Source organism: Parus major, chromosome 5 (genome assembly GCF_001522545.3).
Source record: "Parus major isolate Abel chromosome 5, Parus_major1.1, whole genome shotgun sequence".
Classification (NCBI taxonomy): Eukaryota; Metazoa; Chordata; class Aves; order Passeriformes; family Paridae; genus Parus; species Parus major.
Genome location: NC_031774.1, coordinates 50,330,504 through 50,352,620, shown reverse-complemented (window position 1 = coordinate 50,352,620; position 22,117 = coordinate 50,330,504). Strand labels below are relative to the sequence as shown.

Genomic DNA, 22,117 nt, shown 5'->3' with positions numbered 1-22,117 from the left:
CGAGCGGAATGGAGAGCGCTCCCTTGGGCTGGTGACTGGAGCAGGAGAGAGGGCTGTGAGGCAATGGTTCCGGGGGTTTGTGTTTCCCAGCCGGGAGCCGCAGGGGCCGTGCCGGCTGGGGTGATGCAATGGTGGTGACAGAGGAGCGGCGGGTGAGGAGCGGCGGGACGGGACGGGCTGGGATGGCATGGCCGCGGGGATGGGCACTCGCACAAACACCCCGGCGGGCGGAGAGGGGCTGCTTGGGTGCTCTCTGCCGCCCCTGTGACCGGCGTGAGGCGCCGGGTGTGAGGGTGTCTGCCGGGCACGTTTTCTCCTTCCCCTTGAGATGCGTCGATGCACTTGAGGGCTTTTCCTCCATTCCCTGCGGGGTTACCTCGGCAGAGAGTCAGGTGAAAATGCCCTTTTCTCTGAGAAGGGCAGGGCGGGGTGTCCAGGTCACTGGAAATGCATCCCACGGCAGGAAGGGCAGAGCTGGCGAGTGGCTTTGCTGTGCCCGGGCAGGGCGTGGCAGGGAATGCTGCAGGACGCCAGGGTTAGGGAGCACTGGCGTGTCGGGTAATTCTGTGCTACAACAGTAGCTTTGCTCTTGTGCAGCTGCGGTGTAGCAAAGATTCATGTCGGCTTGCTTCTGGTGACTCCTCTGTCCTTGAATGGTCATGTTATCTGTCATCTTGGGGAATTGTCTTGCTCTCTTTTATTGTAATTTCGTGTGTAAATTGATGCTTGCCATGATTGGGGAGATAGGTCTGCTGTAAAGTGCAGCCTATGTTGGAGTGCCTCTCAAGGGCTGTTTCAAATTACATCTGTGTGGATGCTACCTACTTTGATTTCACTTTTCTTTTTTGTTTTGATTTTTTTTTTACAGGAGGAAAAAGAGTTTTCAGGAATGTAAGTGCTTTTAAACTTAGTCTCGCATTCTTTCGTTTGCTCATGAAAGCTTGTTCTGGACTGTTGTATTACTGTTGTCTCTGGAAGTCATAATGTACTTTCTTGCAGTGTTTGTCTTCTTAACGTGAAACCATGGTTTTTTAATTCTCAGTTCTCTAACTTACCAAGTCAGACTGCAGACAGTGAAAATGATCATAGATATGTGATGGTCAGCCAGTTGGAAAGGGAGGAAGATGCAGTAGTTTTCTGATACCTTTGCCAAGGATTATATTTGAGCTTTGTCTCATAGCACTTTAATTATAAGTTACCTGCATTTCATAGGTAGAAAAAGCACCCACATCTTGGCTTTCAAGTTCACACTGGGTCATTCTAGACTCAGCTCCTAAATATCTAATAGTTCATTCTATAAATCCCATGCATCATTTTTTTTTCTCAAATCTGTTTGCCTATGGTATGTAATCAGTCTTGGACTATTAATTTTTATAATATCAAGAAGAAAGCAATAAAAAAGTCCTGATAAATAGTAGAATATCTAGATATTTCTTTTTAGTGGTTCACATTAACAGATTTCAAAAGGTAAAGACCTGTGTTCCACATTAATTCCTGGCTTGAATTCCACTAGCAAATGGGGGCAGTACTGAGGTAAATCAAGATAACCTTAAGTTGCAGTCCATATATTTTGCATTCATTGTCACAATATCTTCATGTCTTCTTGCATCACCTGCACCGTTTTTCTGCTGCTTAATGAAGATGCACCTTCATTTGAGATTCTCTTTTCAGCTTAAATCCATAATGTTCCAAACATTTTAAGGAGTCTGGTTTGCTGCTTTCCAGTATATGTGCCAAATGTCAGCTGTCATTTCAGCCTTTCTGAATGGAGGCAATCCATCAGCAAGACTCTACTGTAAGGATTTAAATTAAAACAAGTCACAATTTGTTCTACACCAAAGAAAATTCTTATTTATGTCTTTATTGTTTCGTGAAATTTGAAGCCAGTAAATATAAATGGCATGTTCCTACAGAAAGGGTGTGTGTTAATCTTCATAAACATTTTCTAACATGCATTTATTCCTTACTTTAACACTTAAAATATTTGTTGCCCATGAAGAAGAGGAAGGCAATAGCCAAATAAAAAAATGTAATTAAATTGTAGGAATACATCAGAAAATTGTTTGATATGCTTCAAATTACTTCTTTTTTTGTATCACACTGTCAAACTGCAAAATGTTTAAAGGAATAAAATTAGTTTAAAGACTTAAGTATTATTATGTAATCTAAGTATGGTAATCCAAGAGTTAATAGAGTAAACAAATTACATTAACAAGTGGATGTATCCACTTCTCAATTTAACTGAAGCTGAAATATGGGAATATTGTAGCTGACTGACAAACAAAGCCTTAATGGTAGGTATGTTTTGGTAACTACCCTGTTGCCAAATCGACCTTCAAAGTTTCCTAGGCAGGTGAAGGCTTTTTACAGTAGCAGTTTAAATAAACACTGTGTACATATAACCAAGGTTATGATTAGACTGATTATTTTGTGGAAGGAAGGCTTTAAAGTTCTGCTGAACAGCTAACACAGCTATTGTATGCCTCTGGAGGTTTTGTTTCGTTTGGGTTTTTTGTTTGTTTTAACTCTGGGAAAAGGGAGCCAAAGGAACATGTATCTTTACTTACACTCACTCAATCTGTGCTCCATGCACAGCAGTGGATCAGTAATTTGCTAGGGAGTCTCTCCAGAGAGACAAGACCTTTCAAGTCAGTAGTTTTTTTTACATGGACACAGAGCTTCCCCCTTGGTGGACATGGGCATGGCATGACAGAGTGTGCTTAGGCAGACTGCTGTGTTCTTAGTCTCAGCCAGCTCCTCATCTTAAACCATCTCCTGTTATTTTTCCTGCATAGTTCTGAGAAACCCAGGCAAATTTACAGCCTATTGCTTACCCAAGAATTCTATGGAAAGCAGCATTTCTCACCAATTATCAATGTATTTTGTAACCTCTGGAGGAAAGCCATAAAGAAAATGACTAAGCTTTGCTTTGGGCTGAAGTACTCTATTACATATACTAAGACAAAATTTCATAGTTATAGTAGGTAGGTAGGTAGTATAGTTAGTTTATAGTTCATAGTTATAGTAGGTAGATAGGTAGTTTTGTAGTTATGAAAGCCTCATCATCCAGAATTTGACAAGGTATCAGTGCAGGAACATTAACTAATCAGGAATCAGATAGCAGTTGTTGTTCTGAGATGCTCTGAATCATATATACATGTATTTATTTTCCTTTTGCCAGGAATTTGACTTTGGAAAGGTGTTCTAGTGTTAAATACATAGACCAAAAACACGAACAGTGATGTCTAAATTTACCTGGTGCTCTTGTCAGTCTCTGTCCATTTTTGTGTGAAACTGAAACTCACTAATGTCTAATGTCTCCACATTTATCAATTTGATATAAATGGAATATGGTAGGGATCAGTATAGTTTTTATTTTCTTATACTTTTCACCTGATCTTGGAGTATTACACTAAAGAGTAAAACATACTACTTTCTGCCCTACAGTTTCCTTCATTGCTGCTGTTTTGAATCTCCAAGCCAAAGAGTTGGAAGAGGATAAATTCAGTTGACTTGTACCTAACCAGATCTTTGTGCAGTCCGGCGAAATGGCCGACAGCCCGAACTGTGATTTGAAGACTCTGAGTCCCCTTCAGCTGTTTGAAAGAGTGACTGAACAAGGAGAGAAAGTCAGAGCACTGAAAGCAGGAAAAGCACCAAAGGTATTTGTGTTTCATATTTTGAACCCTTCTTTTTCAGTTTAGGTAGGTCTTTGAGTGATGAAGAATTTTATTGTTCTAAGATTTATTTTGTATTGTGATGAGAAGAACTCTTGCTAAAAACTGTTTATGTCCATTTTGTGAACCGTGGCATACCTGGAGTAAGGTAGTCACTGACAAGACCAAAGTTGTTACTCTTCAAATCAAAACAGAGTCCTAGGCTTAGATGTCTCCTTCATCCAGTTGCCATACTATGTGACAGGATCCAAAGCATTTATTTCTTAAGTAAATTTGTCGCTTGCATTCTCCTAGGGTTTTAGATGGTTCATGAAAGTATTTTTCTCCAGGCATTATTGTAGACATTATCAAATATGTCTTCCTGTAACTGTACTGACAGTCCCTGCTTAATCTCCCTTGAATAATTCAGTAATTTGCCTTTTATTTCAGGTTCCCTATTGTGTCATCACTATTTTGGCAAGGAGAGATCAGTTTTAATATGGGTTTTTTTAATGTATTGTTTAGTTTGTCTTCAAGTCTGTCAATGAATTGTAATGAATAAATTATTTTAAGGTGAGCCACTAAAAGCATTGTAAAGTAAATTAGATAATAATTCGTATTTCATTTATATACCTTAGAAATTTATGGTAAAAGTGCTAAGCTTGTTATACCTCTAAAAAGTGAGCAAGCATTTTTTTTCTAGGCAGAAATTGAAAAGCAAGACAGAAGTGCTTTAAATATGTTTGCAATGGTGATGGTTTATATTCTAACGATTAAGTTTTTGCTTTTCTTCTACCTTTGACATTGATGCTGAAAATATTTAAATAGAACAGAGTTTAGAGTTTGTTAATGATGCAGTTCAGATCAAAGCATGGATGTGGGATTTTGAAAGGTTGGGACATTAATGTAATTGACTATTTTAAATACGAGTGAAGCCATTTAAGTGAAGGCAAACAGTTGTTTGGGTTTTTTCCTTTATTCAGGATGAAGTTGATGCAGCAGTGAGGATGCTCTTATCATTAAAACTGTCATATAAAACAACAACAGGACAAGATTATCAGGCAGGCTTGCCTCCAAAAGATCTTGTATTAATAAACAATGGTACAACTAAAGAAGAGGATGAGGATTTAGTGGATCCCTGGAATGTGCAGACATCAAATGCTAAAGGCGTGGATTATGACAAGCTCATAGGTATAACTCTTCCTTCACTGCTACTAAGGAATTTATGTAAAGTGATCCTAATGACCACAGAAACAGCAAGGCATCATAACAAATCCAGATCAAAACATCATAGGTAACATTTAATTTATGTCTAATCTTAGCATTTCCATGTCTAAAGAATTTTCTGTAAGAGATGAAAATGTCCCAGGTGGAGATTTCCTATGAAAGAGTTATATACTTTACAAAGAACTTTTAAGTTCAAAATCCAAGTTTTTATGTGGTTTGTGTTTTGGTGTAAGGACTGTTAATTAAAATTGCACTAATGAAGATACTGTAACTGAGTGTTCTGGAATGCTGAAGAGTATTTTGGCCAGGTTGAAGGATTCTTCCTACCCGCTCCTCACATCTCTTATAGATTAGAGAGGGCAGGAGTGATCCAAAACTAATGCAGAAATCTATTAAGTCTATTGACTTCTTCAGAAGGCACACTTACAGGCAGCCAAGCACTGCCTGGAATGAAGGTGTTGCAGCTCATTCAAAAACCATGTAGTGTAATGGAAAATGTTTCAGATGACATTGTTACAAAACTTGCAAAGTTTTGTAGTTTAAAAAACAGAGGTCTAGGTAATTTCCTTATTGGTTTCACAGTTTGCTATTTTAATAATTTGTTTGAGTCTGGCATAGAAACAAGTGAGAGAACTATTCATTAATTTCTCTTTTTTCCTTTTTTTTTCATTATTGTCAATCTGCAAATCATGTTTAGTACCTCAGTTGTACATTCCTGAGGTCTGCTTAGTAATTTTTTTCACAATAGAGTATAAACCCTTATGTGGCAGTAATCATATTTGCTTTTGGGACAGTTGCTTGTTGTCAGCATTATTTTAATTCTTTGTGATGCTACTGAGAAATGGTGTCATATGCACACATTCACTGAGTCTGCAGGAAGTAATGGGAGAAATAAAAAGTTGGAAAGGGAGAAGTGTGCAAAGAAAAATATAGGTCAATGTTAGAGAAGAAAAAAAAAATATTTATTAGAACCTGGAAGTGGACAAGATCTCTCATCATCTTGTTACTTGCATAGGAGTTAGTTGATTTGGGGATTTTTTCCTTGTGGGGGAGGAGTTGTGAGCATTTTAGAAAAGGAAGAATTGCACAATTGTGTTAGCACAATCTCAGGATCTCCCTCAAAGCAATTTTCTATAAATCAGTTCATGCCCGTTTTTTCCAGTAATTGTGTACGTAAAACCTTTCATCTTCCGTAGAGTGAGAGTTAGCCTAAAGGGTTTTTACTTCTTTACACTCCTCTCAGATTGGTGAATTTGATAAATGAGTCATTTTGCTTGTTCTAAGTGCTGTGTTGGAAATTTTTCAAAGAATGAAAGCCTAGCCTAGCCACTTCAGAATATGAAGCAGTTGCTGGTTGTTACTGATAAGCTTTCTTCTTCTCCTCCCGTTTTTAAAATTAACAATAAAAGGTGTTGTCCAAGAACTTGTTACATTGGATAGCTCTTACCCTAAGGGAAATTTTTGTGCTACCAATAATCTGTTACTAGTGGTGCTTGAGAAAGTTCCACTGTGCTTATGTTTAATCAAACACAGAAGAAATGAAACCAGTGTTTGAATTGAAGGAGGTCTTCTTCTCATTTGGTTGCCCTAGATGTGGACTTACATGTATGGTAGCACACAAAAACAGCCTGAAGATATTCTGGGAAGAAGAGTTCTGTCAGCTAAGTCAATATAAACATCCCTAGAAATTTGTTTGTTTGTTTGAGCATGAGCAAAGAGCAGAGGAATGAGTAAAAGCTTTTTATGCTAACTCTGCTGATAATTCAGTAAGCTGAATAATGCAGGTGGTTGAAGTTGGTGGGCAGTTTTATAGATCATCTGGTCAGTCCCTCTCCCCAAAAAAGAGTCAGCCTAGAGCAGGTCACTCAGGACCTTGTCCAGTAGGACTTTTTAATCTCCAAGGATGGAGATCCCATGACCTCGCTAGGAAACACATTCCAACATTTGACCAGTGCATGGTATGAAGCGGTTTTGTATGTTTAAATGGAATTTCCTCTTTCTTCTAAGTTGTACCATTTGTCCCTTGTCCTTTCACTGGGCATCACTGAGAAAAGTCTTGTGCTGTCTTTTTTATTTCCTCCCCACTTCCCCTTGTCACATATTTATACACATTGGTAAGAGTCCTCTTGAGCCTTCTCTTCCCCAAGCTCAGCAATCCCAGCTCTCTCAAACTCTCCTTGTAATACAGGTGCTCTGAGTCCTTCATCTTCATGGTCCTTTGCTGGACTCACTTTATTGTATCCATGTCTTTCTTATGCCAGAGCTCAGAACCAGTGCTCCAGATGTGTCTCCTCAGTGCTTAACACAGGGAAAGGATCACCTCCCCTGACCTTCTGGCAGTGTGCTGTTCCTGATGCAGCCCACAAGACCTTAGACCATCCAATCCCCAGAAGTGCATTACAAGCTATATTCAATTCCTTGTCTGTCAGGACCTTGGGACCCTGAGGTCCTTCTGCTTTCCAGCCAGTTGGCTCCTTGCTGTACCCATGTACAGAGTTATTCCTCCCCAAATTCAGGGCTTTGCATTCCCTTTTGAATTTCATGAGGTTCTCATCAACCCATTTCTCCAATCTGCTGAGGTCCCTCTCGATAGCACCACAGCCATCTTTTGTATCAGCCACCCCTCCCAGGATTATTTCACCTGCACACTTGCTGAGATGGCTCTGGGCTCCAGCTGGACTTTGTGATTGCTGCTCACAACTTTTGAGCTTGGCAGTTCACTTAGTTTTCAGTTCCCCTTGCTGTCCACTTGCCTAGTCCAGACTTCACCAGTTATCTCTGAGACTGAGCTGGAAGACAGTCTCAAAAGCCTTATTAAAGCTGAGATAAACAACATTCACTCTTCTCACCTCAGCTATAGTCATAGCATCATAGGACTATTGAGTTGGTCTGACAATGATTTTCCACTCATAAATGCTTGCTGACTGCCAGTCACTTTCATGTCTTTAATGTTTGGGAGTGATTGCCAGGATTATTTGCTTCAGCACATGCCCACAGATGGAGGTGAGGTGGACTGACCTGTCCACCTCAATTCCACAATTCCTTCTCCTAGCCCTTCTTTAAGGGAGGATTGGCATTTTCTTTCTTCCAGCCTCCAGGAGCCTCTCCCACTTGTCATGACTGTTCAGAGATTATTGAGACTGGCCTGATCAGCAGAGTTACTGTATAACAAATATTAGGGTATACATTTCTCTGTGTAGTTACAACAGAGCAACAGCAAAGAGGAAAAGTACACAATGAATTTTCAACAAATGCAAATACGCTTTTGAAAATGGCAGTTCTCATGACTTCTGCACAGTGAATTGAAAGCTGTATTTTGGTAAAAGGTAGAACACTGGAGATGAAAAGCACACTAGGAATTTTTTAAAGCATGTTTGGGAGCAGAGACTCTGTCAGAAGCTGTTTAGATAGGCAGATTCTTTGTGAGCAGAGAGCCTAAGATGTTCTGAACATTCAAATAGGAGGAAAAAGGTAGGGAAAAATGATCCATTTTTTAAACAGAAAAGGTGAACATGGGCAAAGAAAAGGGAATTGTGCAGCCTGTAAATGTTTGATAAAGATATTTAGGCATTTCCAGTGAAGTGTTCTGTACCCCAGAGAGCTTTTTCTAATCACTTTCTATGACAGTACATGAATATTTTTAGAGTAGCTAGTCCCAGTTAATCCAGGGCATTTTCATGTTTTCTGTTTCTGTCAGGTCAGCCTCTTACCAGTTGCTGTTGTTGTGCTGAATCATTTTCATGCTCACTTGATCTCTTTCTAGCATTCATTTAAGTTATGATTTCCCATTTTGTGATGCATTTTGCATTTTATTAGTGCAATATTGAGTAGTTCTCATATTGAATAGAGCAGAATAGTAGCAAGCAGTAGATTCTTGCACAGAATTTTTTCAAACAAGTTTAAATCATAGAGCATTGGCCTCACTATTAAGATCCCAGAATTACTGGGAATAGGGAAAATACTGCTATTTTGCTCTGTCACAACCTTTCCTAAACCACCAAGTCTTAAGTCTGATTGCCATGAAGAGCATTGTGCATTTCCTTTTCAAGCCTCTTGAGGGGAGCAGTGTCTGTAATCATACACATATTAAAGAATTAAGTTTGAAGAGTATTTGGGGTTGGTGATGTTGTTTGAGTGAAAGCAAAAGAAGATGTCTCACAGCAGAAAATTTAGACACCAAGAGAGAAACATTCAGGCCTTTTTATCTTATGGCTCAGGCCAAGTTGGTGATCTGAATGTGTTTCTTTAGCATGTTTTTTTTTGCTTGGAATATCAATGCTTCTGCTGTAAGGAGACTGCAATGATAGTAATTTGTGGATGCAGAAATACTGCATGTTGTGAGTCAGCTGAGCCTCCTAGCATAGAGATAATACTGGAGGTGACTGCAGGGTCTTCAGACAAGAATCAGGAAAATTGACTTCAACTTTTTGACTTGAAGAAGTCTTTTTTAATCTAGCCTGCATTGGTATGTTCTTGGTATTCCAAGATCTGGTTGTAGTTATACTGTGCTTATTTTAATTATTTTTTTTACATTTTATGATATAGTTCGGTTTGGCAGCAGTAAAATTGACACAGATCTGATTAATCGAATAGAAAGAGCTATTGGGCAAAAACCTCACCACTTTCTACGTAGAGGAATCTTTTTTTCCCACAGGTGAGTTTTTCTTTTATTAAAATTAAGAAGGTCCTGTTGGGCAGACTTCCTGTGAGAAGCCTGTAACTAGCAAAAATTATCTGCTTTTCTGCCAAGGCAAACCAACTGTGCCATTTGAAATTAGCAACTATTGCAGATTTTCCCTGGCAACACTTGAAACTCTTGATTGCATGGGTTTCTGATACGTCCTGAGTAATCCCAAACTGAAGAAATGTGCTCAGAGTGCAGGTTCATTTTGACTCTGTGTCAGCAGCCAGGGGCAGTGGCCTGTCAGAGAACTCCAGGTGCCACTGGTGATTTCAGCAGGGCTCCTGTGCATCTGTTTGTGGTACAGAAAAGGCTCAGGGAATAACCTTAAGCATGAGCCTGCCAGTGACCTTCACTGTTTAATTGTTAGCACACAGGAGCCTTGGGGCTGTGGCACCAGCAGGTTTCACAGAAGGGCCTGAGCATGACTGAGGGCATGACCTTCACCAGAGGTCAGCTGAGCTGCTTGGTTGTACCTGTTTGAGAAATGGTCCCTGGCTCTGGAGATTATTATCCAATGAAGTAATTTTAAAAGTTGCACAATTTCAACATTAAATTTTTACTTTTGATTTCATTTATCTGAGGTTTTCCCCCCACCCCCCATGGAGATTGAAGGAGACCATGCTTTTCTTAAATTAAAAAATGAGTAAACAAGAACTTTTTTATTTCTAGGACACTTAACATACTATTATTTATAAATATTTTTGTCTTTAAAAACACTCAGATTTTGAATAAAAGCTCTGTACTGTGGATATTTCTTACTAAACAGTTGTATCTTGTTTTCTCTGTTTATTCTCTAGAGATATGGACCAAGTACTTGATGCTTATGAAAATAAGAAACCCTTTTACCTTTATACAGGCAGAGGGCCATCTTCTCAGGCAATGCACGTTGGTCATCTTATCCCATTTATGTTCACAAAGTAAGCTATTTCTACCAGTTGTATTATTAATCAAAGCATTTTTTTTTGAAAGAAACATTGAACATGGCCTGTGAAACTTCCAAAATGATACATTGCAAGGAGTTCTGATTACATGGAGTGAATATTAATGAACATAATTCAGTCTCACCTTTCCACTGAAACTATCACAATCCCTGCATCACCATAAAGCCCTCTTCCTTACTCCCTTAGCCATGTGGCACTCCTTAAAATTCCTGTTGTTCCTAAAAACCAGTTCCCTACAAGGGTCGGTAACATTACTCTGGAAGGTGATGCCTGCAGCAGCAGGACACAGAGACATTGGGCTCAGAAAGGTAAAACCTCTTTGAATTCTGGTTCCTTTTCCACTGGTGACCTCTGTCATGTTTACAGGAAACAGTAACTGTGAGTCTTTTTTCCAGGTAAGTTGTCATTATAATCTGTAAAAAACATTTTACCTGTTCACATAAATATAACTGCATATGCATACAAAGAAAAGAGCAGATCTCTCCATATACCTTTGCTCAAATACAGAAAAATATTTTAGCTGCATGATTTACATCTTCATTTTAACTTAATATGGGATAAAACATGTCTGCTTCTATTAGGTGGCTGCAAGAAGTATTTGATGTTCCCTTGGTAATACAGCTAACTGATGATGAGAAATACCTTTGGAAGGACATGACAATTGAGAAGGCATATGAATATGCTAGAGAAAATGCAAAAGACATCATTGCATGTGGTTTTGACATCAATAAAACCTTTATATTTTCGGATTTAGACTATTTAGGGTAAGTATAAATTTCTTTAGAGCATTGTAGTGAAAAAAAGTCTGTATTTTCTCTCTGACTACCAGCAATGTTTTAGTAAGTGTGTCTAAATTTGAAAGCTTTAGGACAAGTTTTCTAACACTTGAAATAGAAACATACTGTTTTTTCTGCTGTCTAACATTTTATGTCTATTATCATTCTCCTGTATAACATGAACAAATACTTGTGTGTGCAATGTGTAAATTATGAAAAATATATTAAACCAGCTAAAGTGTAAAAATACCTAAACCACCAAGAAACTTCCAGATTGATCTGCTTAAGATGGTATCAAAGTCTCTCAGATGTGTTTGCACTTTATTAGCTTTAACAGAAGGCATTGCAGCAACTTGTTGTGGTCAGTTATTTTAATAATACAGTACAGAGTGAAGTTTAAAGAAGAATGTTTGTAGTAATTATTGGGGGAAAGGAAGAATAAATTAAACTTTCCAGGCATAAAATTCCTGTTTGTAAATTATTTTCTAATTATCATCTTAATGGGCCACAAAAAGCCTGAAACTGTGAGATTTAATCCTGTAGGTTTTTTAATGTTCTCAGCTTTTGCAGTCAGAGTTTGTACATACACTCTCCTCATTTTATTTTTCCACTTTTTTTTTTCCTCACAGGACAAGTGCTGGATTCTACAAAAACATTGTCAAAGTTCAGAAGCATGTCACATTTAACCAAGTGAAAGGAATCTTTGGCTTTACAGACAGTGATTGCATTGGTAGGAAATCATACCAGTTACAAGAAACAGTGTTTGCTTTCACTTTCAATTGAGCTATTTGAAGTAGTAGTTCAAAGAGATTAGTGTCTGCCACTCATGAAACAGACAGAAGAAGCAGGGGGATTAAGGTTCTAGGCAGATTCTGATGTTATTGTTGTTCCTTCAGAACAGAACACATTTCACAATGAAATTTCTGGCATAACATATACCTTTTTGACTTTAGTAAGAGCGAAGTACAAAATACAAATGTTGAAGGGTCCAAAACAGTGAATGACTTTTTCTTTTATTTTCTTTTTTATTTTTTTGTTGCAGTGATTTGAGCTATAGACCTCTTTCTAGACCTCCTAGAAATTTCTATCCCAAATCTGTAAAGAAAAAGTTGCATTAATATACATAGGCATTTACATATATGAAAAAAGTTGAGTGCTGACTAGCCTAATTATCAAGGTTCTGGGTTACTCAAATCTCCCATTTAATTCACTGCAATTGCAGGTTTCTGGACAAGCTTCACATGGACAAGAAAAAAGATTCTGTGTAAAAATTACATTAAATCCTGGATGTTTCTGAGCATTACCATCATTCTTAGTCCAGTAATTAGGCCAGTGACAGCTTTCAGCCTTCACTGTAACCAAGGAACAGATTTCCACTTGTTTTAGCAGTGCTCTGATAAAAGATGGTGTTGTGATTATGACTTCATCATGTGTGTAAAAGTCTGCTACTTGCTGTCTGTTTGATAGGATTTTGATAGTTCCATGTTGCCTACACTGCGATTAAGCCCTGTATAAAAAAGAGAACTGGGCACATCTGAAATGCTTCATGAGTACAGAATGCACATAGCAGTGATTTAAGATCTTAGAGGGAAGCTTATGTGATGACTGTAGTTATTCTCTCACAAAGTGAAAAGAAAATGAAAAGCTTACTCAATTCTGTTTCTGGAAAGGGTAGATAGTTCAATGATCAGGAGAGTATGCAGTGATGAACTTTTGCTGAAGTCAGTGTAGTCACAGCTTGCCTTTTGTTATTAGTTTCTGTGTCAGTTGAAGGTTTGTTGACATTGCAGAAGGTAAAGATGAAAAAGTCCTCAGATAAGGCAACAGTGCTTGATAAAGATAGAGCTTGGTCTTCAGCTAAGTATTTGGCTGATTCACATGTGCATTTTACCTATTGCAAAAAATTCTGTTTATCACTGCTTCTGTTGATTGCTTAGCTTTTCCAAACATGTTTTTTAGGTAAGATCAGCTTTCCTGCTATCCAAGCTGCTCCATCCTTCAGTTCATCATTTCCACAGATATTCAATGGCAAGGAGAATATTCAGTGTCTTATCCCATGTGCTATTGACCAGGTAAGAAAATCATATTTGCTTAATTTGGTTTTCATGGATTTGGTTTTGTATTGTACCATTGGTGCATGGTGGTGTCTCAAGGTATCTGTAAAACATTCCTGTGTGTACCTTTCTGGGGTAGAAACTGAAAGACATAGAAAATGAGCAGATGAAGGCTTAACCCAACAATCATGTATTCATCCAGTCTTGGATCTCTCTTGATTGCAACTCTGTTCACACTGAGCTGATCTAGGAAAGCAAAGACAGTGACATCTATGCAAAAGCACACTGACATGGGGGTAGGAAGAAACTTTTGGCCATCTCCATGGTAACTTGGACAAGATGGAATGAGCTCAACTTGCAACACAAGAGATTTCTGTTGAACCATGGGGAAAAACCCTCTCTCAGTAAGAATAAAGAAGCATTGAAATAGTTTGCCAGAAAGACTGCAGAACCTTAACAATTCAGATTTATAGAGAGAGCTGGAAGAACATCAGATACAAATGAGAGTAATAGGGTCTTTACTTTAAATAAGTAGTGTTTCTAGGAATCACATCCTGCACTGACTGAATCTTTAGTTATTTTAGTCACAGAGACAGACACTGGAAGATGATGTAATCATGTTCATCAGCCACAATATTATGAAATAATATTTCACTTTGATTTAAGTCACATCATCAGCACAGCACTGCCAGCTTGATTGCTGATTTAGTTCAGATTCTCTGCTGGCTGTTAAAATGCTTTGGGAGAAAGCTTTCATCTTAGGCTGCATCCATCTCCAGGCATATTAAGCATAGTTTTAGCAACTATTTGAATTCATGTAAAGTTTTGCAAATATGCCTGTCAATTATGGGAGTCAGAGTGTACAGCACTATGGAAAAGAAAAAAGGGGTTTTTGTTTGTTGGTGTTCTGAGTTAACTGGATTGAAAATAGGTTCTGGAATATTTCAGGGTGTGTTTTTTTTCAGTTTTTGGTTTTTGACATTACTTCTTATGGCAGGAATGGGTCAGCATCTATCAGCTTTCAAATCACATTTTTCAACTTTATTCTGTGCTTTTATTGATGGTTGTTTCAGGATCCTTACTTTAGAATGACCCGCGATGTAGCACCAAGAATTGGACAGCCCAAACCAGCCTTACTCCATTCAGTCTTCTTCCCAGCCCTACAAGGAGCACAGACCAAAATGAGTGCTAGTGACCCAAACTCCTCCATCTTCCTCACTGATACACCCAAACAAATCAAGACAAAGGTAAGGACCTGCAAAACCTGATAGCACAAAGCTGAAACAAAAAGGAGTAGTGGTCATAGAATCATAGAGTCATTTGGGTCAGGAAAGACCCTTTAGATCAAAGAGTTCAGCCATAAACCTATCCCTGTCAAGTCCACCCCTAAACCATATCTGTAGGTACCATATAAAGAGAAATAGTCTCCAGCTTCATCAAGAAGGGCTGTAGAAGTTGGCCCACAGCTCCTACCTGACAGTCCTTTGATATCCTGCTCAGCTGTCTGACACTACCTTCAGAGGTCCTGCTGGTTACAATGATAATTTTTAGTGTTTTCCTTGAACATACATGAATTGGTTTTTCCATACATTTCATGGCAAAAGATCTTCAGGAATTGACTGAGTTATGCAAATTTAGCTAGACTATCAAATATGATCTTTTGCATTATCAGCTAATCTGACAGTACAAATATTAGCTGGGATAGTGTACAAAACGTTTGTTTTTCTGATACCTGCAGAGCAGTGTTGTAAGAATAAGAGCTGTGGAGGCTCATGCTCTTAAAATAAATATTATGTTGCCACAGTTTTGAAGTATGTCAGGCCATGATGTAAACCTAATAAACAGCTCTTTCTCTTGACTCCCTCTCCTTGTTGGAAGCACCAAACATTGCATGGTGTTAGTTACAACACAGGTCAGACCTTTCCTGCTGCTTGAGAATCTATTGCTGCCAATTCACAAAGACATCTGCTCACTCCAATTTACAAATAAACATTATGCTGAATTTCAGCTCAGAAGGGGTATCTTCTGAGTATGTTCCTAGCTTGTTTCTAAGTTGAAAGAAAGATTGCTCTTATCTGGTGTCAGATGATTTACTTTGGCAAAAGTTCACCTAGTAGTGGTATTTAAACAAAAATGAAAGTCAGTCCTTGAGAAGGAATTTAAAGGCATGAGACCAGACTATGAAATAGCTGTCAAAACTGGAAGAAAAGATGTTTATGTTGTTTCTATTGGACAGGCTTGGATTAATTATCTTATCGTGAGACTCTTCTACACCCACCTCATAATGCTTCATTCCCTTTTGTAGAAACTGGTTAACCAGAATTGTTTTGAAGAATTGGAATTCTTCATGTGTTTGGATTATAATAATTCCAGTTTATTTGCACAGTTACAGAGTTGCTTTAAAAAAAAAAACAACAAATTGTAATTTCAGAATAGAGAATACATGGTTGATGGTAACATTGGTAACATTCTTCCATGTTTTTTTCCTGGCAAGTAACTTGTGATCTGCAAAGAGATCCAAGTTCATAAATCCTAATTCTACATCTTTAAACTGCTTGAAAAAAAAAAAAAAATAATAATTCTAGCTACTTGGAATATAAAAGACATAAAGAAAAATCCTGAACATGACATAAAGTGTTGTGTAATGGATGACAAGGTGAGGTTTATTTCAGCTTCTGAAGCCCATCAGAAACAAGTCTTTATGAAAATAGAGCTTAAGTGAAAGACAAAATACTATTATAGCAAATAAATAAAAAAATATATCAGGAAAGATGACTTCTGGTTGTGAATAGAGGTTAAAAAGAAAATGCAATGCCAGACAAAAAAAACTATTGCTTACAGCATTTTTCAGATTATTGGTACCTTGCTAGCTAATGAGGTTCAAAACTTGCAGGTAATGGAAGATAAAAATTACTATATATTGGGAATGGCTAAGAGAATTCTGGGTAATCCAATGAGATGATTGGCAGCATTCTAATAAACTATTCTAATTGTACCTATCAGCAAATTACAACAAACAACAGAACTTGTTTTTTTCTATAAAGTGTTATTTAGATTTTATATCTATATTGAGGGATTCAGTGAAATTCAGGGGGAAAAAAATCAGTGCATCACTGTGGATAGGTCACTGAAACCCTCAGTCAATGAGTAGGTGCCAGAATATGTAAAAAAGTGAATTTGAGATTAAGAAAGAAACATTCTGTGTTTCAACAAAAATATGCCTTCATCTGGCATATTATATTTAATCCCTCTCTGTTTAGGTAGAACTCAAACTGTAGAGATAAAGGGCTTTGAAAAATTTTCATTCAGGCTTACAAAATCTAGTAAGGAAGAAGGTCAGTGCAGAAGAGTATGTAAGAACTTCATTTTACAGATGCTGAGGCAGCTATTCAGGCTGCCCTGCAACCTAAGAATAGAAGTAATGTGGCAGATGGCAGTTCATTTCCTTAAATATTCATTGGTGCGTGATTTCTGATTGTAGTTCGTTGCCACAAGACTTCATCTGTAACTTGGTGGTTGGAGAGATTGAAAAAAGCACTAGACAGTCTCTATAGATAGTAGGAATGTTCATAAATTGTAAATATATAACAGCTCCTAGGTACCAGAACTAAAAAAATACCTACTTCATATGCAAATGTGTCTCTTGGCAGGTTGATTATGGTATTTCAAAAGATGCAAGAGCTAAATGAAAAAGTTCAGCATATGGTTAAGAAATTTTTTTTTTTCCTCCACTTAACAATTATTTTCTTTAAATTTGTAGGAAGATTAGCATCCTCAGAGAGTTCTACATATGTATAAATGTTCAAAATAGGCCAGTGGCTTCTGAATTTATTGGGAATGGGATTAGCAATTACACCTGTTCAGTAGTTCTGTTCATCTGCCAGTAGGATTATACACACATGACTTGTATTATACAAGACAGACTTGTATAATCTTTAACTTTGCTTTCTCTTGTTTTCATTTACTTCAAAAAGAGGAGATTGGGTTATTTCTAGGATTTCTGCAGGATTTTCCATGCCTTCTTCATCTCTTCCAAAATTTATTTCTTGATAAATATCTTAATTTTTATTTCATGAAGTACATTTTCTGTAAGCACAAATTCTATCCAACAGATTCAGCAAAAGTGACTTAAAACTTTTTTGACTGAGTCTTGGGTAGATTATTTTTAATTTTCACTTAATTTTTGTTTATGCAGTCTGAGGAGAATATGTATAGCCATTTTTCCCTGCTGGGTTCTAATGACCTCCTTTTTTCAGTCCTGAGGCTCTGCTTTAACTTGTCCCACTCGTTCTTCAGGTAATCCTTAGTAAGGAGTTTGGAGGATCATGACACATCTCTGTTTGCAATAAAGTAATCCTGGCTGTGGTGGGAATTACAGCCTGAGCTCCTGGTGTTGTTTCAGATTAACAAGCACGCCTTCTCAGGGGGCAGGGACACCATTGAAGAGCACAGGAAGTACGGAGGCAACTGTGACGTTGACGTGTCCTTTATGTACCTGACTTTCTTCCTGGAGGATGATGACAGGCTTGAGCAGCTGAAGCAGGTGAGTAACCAAACTGCAGACAGGGTTATTCCTTCCCTGCTGTGAGGACAAAGCTGTACCTCAGCCAACAGAGCTGGAGCTCAATCCTCCTGTGAACCTTCTCCAGGAAGGTAATTTTGGTGTTGTGCTCTCCATCCCTTGCAAGTTTCAGTATTAGTATGTCAGTTTTTGTTTCTTTGCAGTGTTCTTTCTCACAGGCCAATCTGTCTCTTCTTTAAAAATCCCTAGTGTTTGCACAGGAATCTCCAACACTCTGTAGGACAATACCTTCCTTACCTTTCAAATGAGGTCATCTTGGGATTAGTGTTGTTTTAATTGTGTAATACACTCTGCCTGTTCCTTATTGTAAAGTACCTAAACATTCTGCAAAACTACAAAAGCTCATGTCTAAACCTTGCTGGTTTTTGGTTTATTCTTATCATCACAAGAAATTTAATAGCTCTGAGGAATTGATTCATTGATCCCAGGTGAAAACTGCTTCATATATGTTGCATTTTCTTTAAGCCTATCTGGAAGACTTCTGTCCCCAGGGCTGGTAGCAAGCTGTTTCCCTTCCTTTCACCACCAATACTAGGTGGTGTGTGTTCTCTGGAAGGCAGGAGCTGCAGTAGAGAACACCCATGTCACATTGGTTTATCAGCTTTCTCCTGCTGGGAACAGCTGCAAGAAAATCAAGAACTGCAGATTCTTCTCCAGCCCTCTGTCTTTCCCCCACAAGAGCAGGGTTGGATAGCTACACTTCTCTGTGCTGTTTTAAATTCCTTATGGAAACCTGAAACACATTTGACTTAAAGAGGTTTTTTTCATTAATCTCCAACCACTGCAAGAGTGTCAGCCTAAGTCTGCTGCAGAGCACAAAGCCTGACCCACAGCTTGCAGCTCACTGCGGTGGTGCCTCAGAACCTGAATAGAAAACATGAACTCTCCCACTGTAGCAGCATCAGTGCAGCTGCTTCACGTGTAGCACCGGAGGACACTTCCAGAGAAAGCAACCTTGGTGTTTTTATAACAAACTAACAAGCAAAAATAACACACACTTCCCAAACCACACTGCTGAAATTGCAATTCCATTTGTTCTTGTTAATGTATTTTACTCTTGTTGAGTCAATGTCAGCAGCATTTACACCTTGAACAGGTGTTAAGAATGGCTTGATGGTGAGGGGAGGTAAGATTATCGTGTTTATTGTCATTTCAAATATAGCTGAACTCTCCCAGCCATGGTTGCTAAATGTGGCTGAACCAATAAACTGTTGGCCTGTGCTTCTAAGCTGAAGCATTTCAGTATTGAGCAATGGAATGGATTACCAACTGTGAATATGACTACAGTGTGAACATAGATTCTGAGTGTCTTTGCTATAAAAAGGATATTTTAATCACATCTAGTCTCTTACCTAAATGCAATGAGAGAAATATATGAGAATTTGTACTTGTTACTGAAAAAAAAAAGTGGCTTAGTTTGACTGTTTATTTGAACTGGGATTCCGGGGAGGAAAATTGCAGTTTCCTGCAAATAATTACAGGATTTCCTAGTTAAACTTGTGAATGTAATTTATTCAGTCCTTATAATAACCTGTCATATGAATTTTGCCAGATGCCTTAATCTTTTAACAGGCAACAAGCAACTCTGCGAGTTGCATTTTCAGAGTGATACCAGATAATCTTCTAAGGCCTGTACTTACTTTTAAGCCATGCAGATCTTTTAAAGAAATACTGATCACTGAGTCTTTTTGTGAATGGCACTGTGTTCAGCAACCAACACTTTCTTGACAGGCCTACACCAGTGGGGAATTGCTCACGGGGGAGCTGAAGAAGGTACTTATTGAAACAATGCAGCCCTTGGTTGCAGCTCATCAAGAAAGAAGGAAGCAGGTCACAGATGAAATTGTGAAGCAGTTCATGACTCCAAGGAAGCTGGCTTTTGAATTTTGAAGAAATGTTTATGTAATTTAGCACTTGATAATCCACAGCCAAGTAATTGTTGTCTTCTGTTGTATGTCATCACTCCCTAGTTATGTACAGCCTGTAATCGGTGCTTTATAAATAATGAGTAAATTATCATGAACAGCAGAGTACATAAAAAGTTTAAAATAAGACTTGTATCTATTGAAAATCAGAATATGCAAGACAGAATTGATCAGTCTTGCAGAAAAGCATGTGTGCCAGCCCTACATTGTATTTTAATGTATTTCATGTTGAAAATATAAATAAAATTTCCATTTGATGATAAAGGCTAACTTGGAAATTGTTTTAAATATGTTGGTAAGAGGTTATATCTCAAAGTACTAAATAGTAGCTCCATTTTCTTTTGTACTGTGTTCCTTGGTTTACTAGACTGTATGTCTCCTTGGGCTACTGAGAACATGCTGCACACAAAAAACTAGGCTGAAAAGTCAGTGTTACAAAGTGGGATCAGTACAGAAGGAGTGGACATCTCTGCGTTGAACACTGGAGAAAGAATGTCAGACTTGTCTTGCTATTGTCTTCCTCTTTGACATTGGGCAAGTTGCAGAAATCGCACTACTTTTTTTTCTGGAGCTTTTTATCTGATCTAAGTCCCTCTGGTGGGAGGAGGTCATCAAGAAGTTGTCAGGTCCTTGATATTCTCAGGTGGAAGATAGTATAAAAATTCAGATATTAGTTTCTAGTTATAAATAACAAGTGTTAAATCATGCTGTGAAAATTGAAGTCACACTGGACACAGGGATACTTCAAGTACTATTGGTTCTCTTTCACTGCACCAGGAGATTTACACTAGGGATATTTATTTTAGGATGTATTCCAATGAGAAAATATTCTTAATTAAATATTACATGAGGTATTTTAACAGTCACCTTTCTTCAGAAGAACTTCAGTGTCTTTGCTATGATTTATGGAGCATTAATCCAAATTATTAGCTGTTTGTTTTGATCTGAACAGTGCTGAGTGCAAACTGTTAGATCTGTCTTGTACAGAACAGAAAGTTGCTAGCCCAGATACAGTCCTAGCAAAGGTGCTTTTATTTGATGTAGATAACTCAGGTGGGTTAGCCTGCTTATGTTTGTTCAAGGAACCAAGGAGAAGACAGAAGTGCAAGGCAAACTTAGGCCTATTGCATGAGTTTCAAACTTGTGCTGGAAATAGCAAGGCTTAGCTTTTGTCTTTTTCTTTACAGTTTACGTGAGCTGACATTTCTAATCTAATGCCATTGGCTTCAGTGTATTAGTGAAAATGTTTCCCAGAGACTGTCTCCATAACCCACAGGCAAAGCATCTCAGTGCCAGCAAGGGCTTAACAATGAGTAGAAAAAGCTTTTTTTTCTAGAAGTAGTGGAGCAATTCTTAGGGGAAAAAACAGCTTCTTAAATCCAGTAATAAATAAGCTAAGTCTTAATTACTTTTGACTTTAATGATGACCTTCCTGTTCTTGCAGTCTAGTCTTTGTCATCTTTAAGCCATACATAAAAGATAAGCCTTAAATTTACTTTAAAAGTGCTTTTACAAACTTATAATGCAAGTATATTGTTTAAAATATATGCAGATTTGTTCTGCTAGATTTATTTCATTAACCGAGAATTAATTTTGTTATTCTGCAAAGGGAAATATGCTGTAGGAGAAACCATGCCATGTTCTGTTTTAGATAAGCAGATGCATTATTTTGTAATAACAGTTGAAATGTTTTGAAAATTCTAGAAGGGAAAGTGATAGGAAAACTATTTACTATTTATTTGCTGAACAGGCACTGTTTTCAAGTTCTCTGATGAATTCATACCAACATGCTTCTGAGGTGATGCAGTTTCTCTGAGGAGTCTTGATGAATTCCTGACTCTCTTGTAATTATGGTTCATGCCCCAGATATTATTTTAAAGGTCAAGACAAGGCAGTTTTCAAAAGCACATTGAAATGTTATCAGGCATTGTTCATTACATTTTCCTCAATTTGTTCATTTTGTTCATCTCACTGTAATAAAAATATAGATAAAAGTCTGTATCAAACTTTTGTTTTACTTTTTTATTATTTTCTCAAAGCCTTAATTTACCCTTAGCTGGTTTTGACCTCTCTTCCTACCTTTTTAGATACTGATTTGTCATCTGATGTAGCTGGTCCTTGTTTTGAAGTACTGAAACAGGCTGCCTTAGAACCCCCTTCCAGGTAGACTTCAGACTGCTGCCAGACTGAGCCAGTAAGGGTCAGTTGTCCAGAGATGACCTGCTCACAAGCCAGACTGGAGGTTGCATGTCCCTGTGCACAGCAGCCCGCT

General features: G+C 38.0%; 1 protein-coding gene across 2 annotated transcripts; it reads left to right on the top strand.

Moving 5' to 3' along the window:
- The first annotated feature begins 74 nt into the window (after positions 1–74).
- On the top strand, positions 75–21,802 carry WARS1 (tryptophanyl-tRNA synthetase 1). Of its 2 annotated transcripts, XM_015630018.3 has the most exons (12): positions 75–152; positions 869–891; positions 3,448–3,662; positions 4,640–4,847; positions 9,429–9,537; positions 10,365–10,484; positions 11,090–11,272; positions 11,914–12,014; positions 13,244–13,356; positions 14,412–14,585; positions 17,741–17,881; positions 19,652–21,802. In XM_015630018.3, the coding sequence occupies exons 3-12, from the start codon at positions 3,549–3,551 to the stop codon at positions 19,808–19,810; spliced, it is 1,422 nt and encodes a 473-aa protein (XP_015485504.1). In that variant the 5' UTR covers positions 75–152; positions 869–891; positions 3,448–3,548; the 3' UTR covers positions 19,811–21,802. The 2 variants fall into 2 exon arrangements, with proteins under 2 accessions (XP_015485504.1, XP_015485506.1); XM_015630020.2 differs by lacking the exon at positions 869–891 and having other exon boundaries at positions 123–152.
- The last annotated feature ends 315 nt before the right edge of the window (positions 21,803–22,117 follow it).

Bases quoted from the DNA above. Each gene is read 5' to 3' on its own strand.
- WARS1 (XM_015630018.3), top strand. From the start codon at position 3,549: ATGGCCGACAGCCCGAACTGTGATTTGAAGACTCTGAGTCCCCTTCAG. The intron at 12,015-13,243 runs GTAGGAAATCAT...CATGTTTTTTAG, and splicing joins TACAGACAGTGATTGCATTG to GTAAGATCAGCTTTCCTGCT. The intron at 13,357-14,411 runs GTAAGAAAATCA...TGGTTGTTTCAG, and splicing joins TCCCATGTGCTATTGACCAG to GATCCTTACTTTAGAATGAC.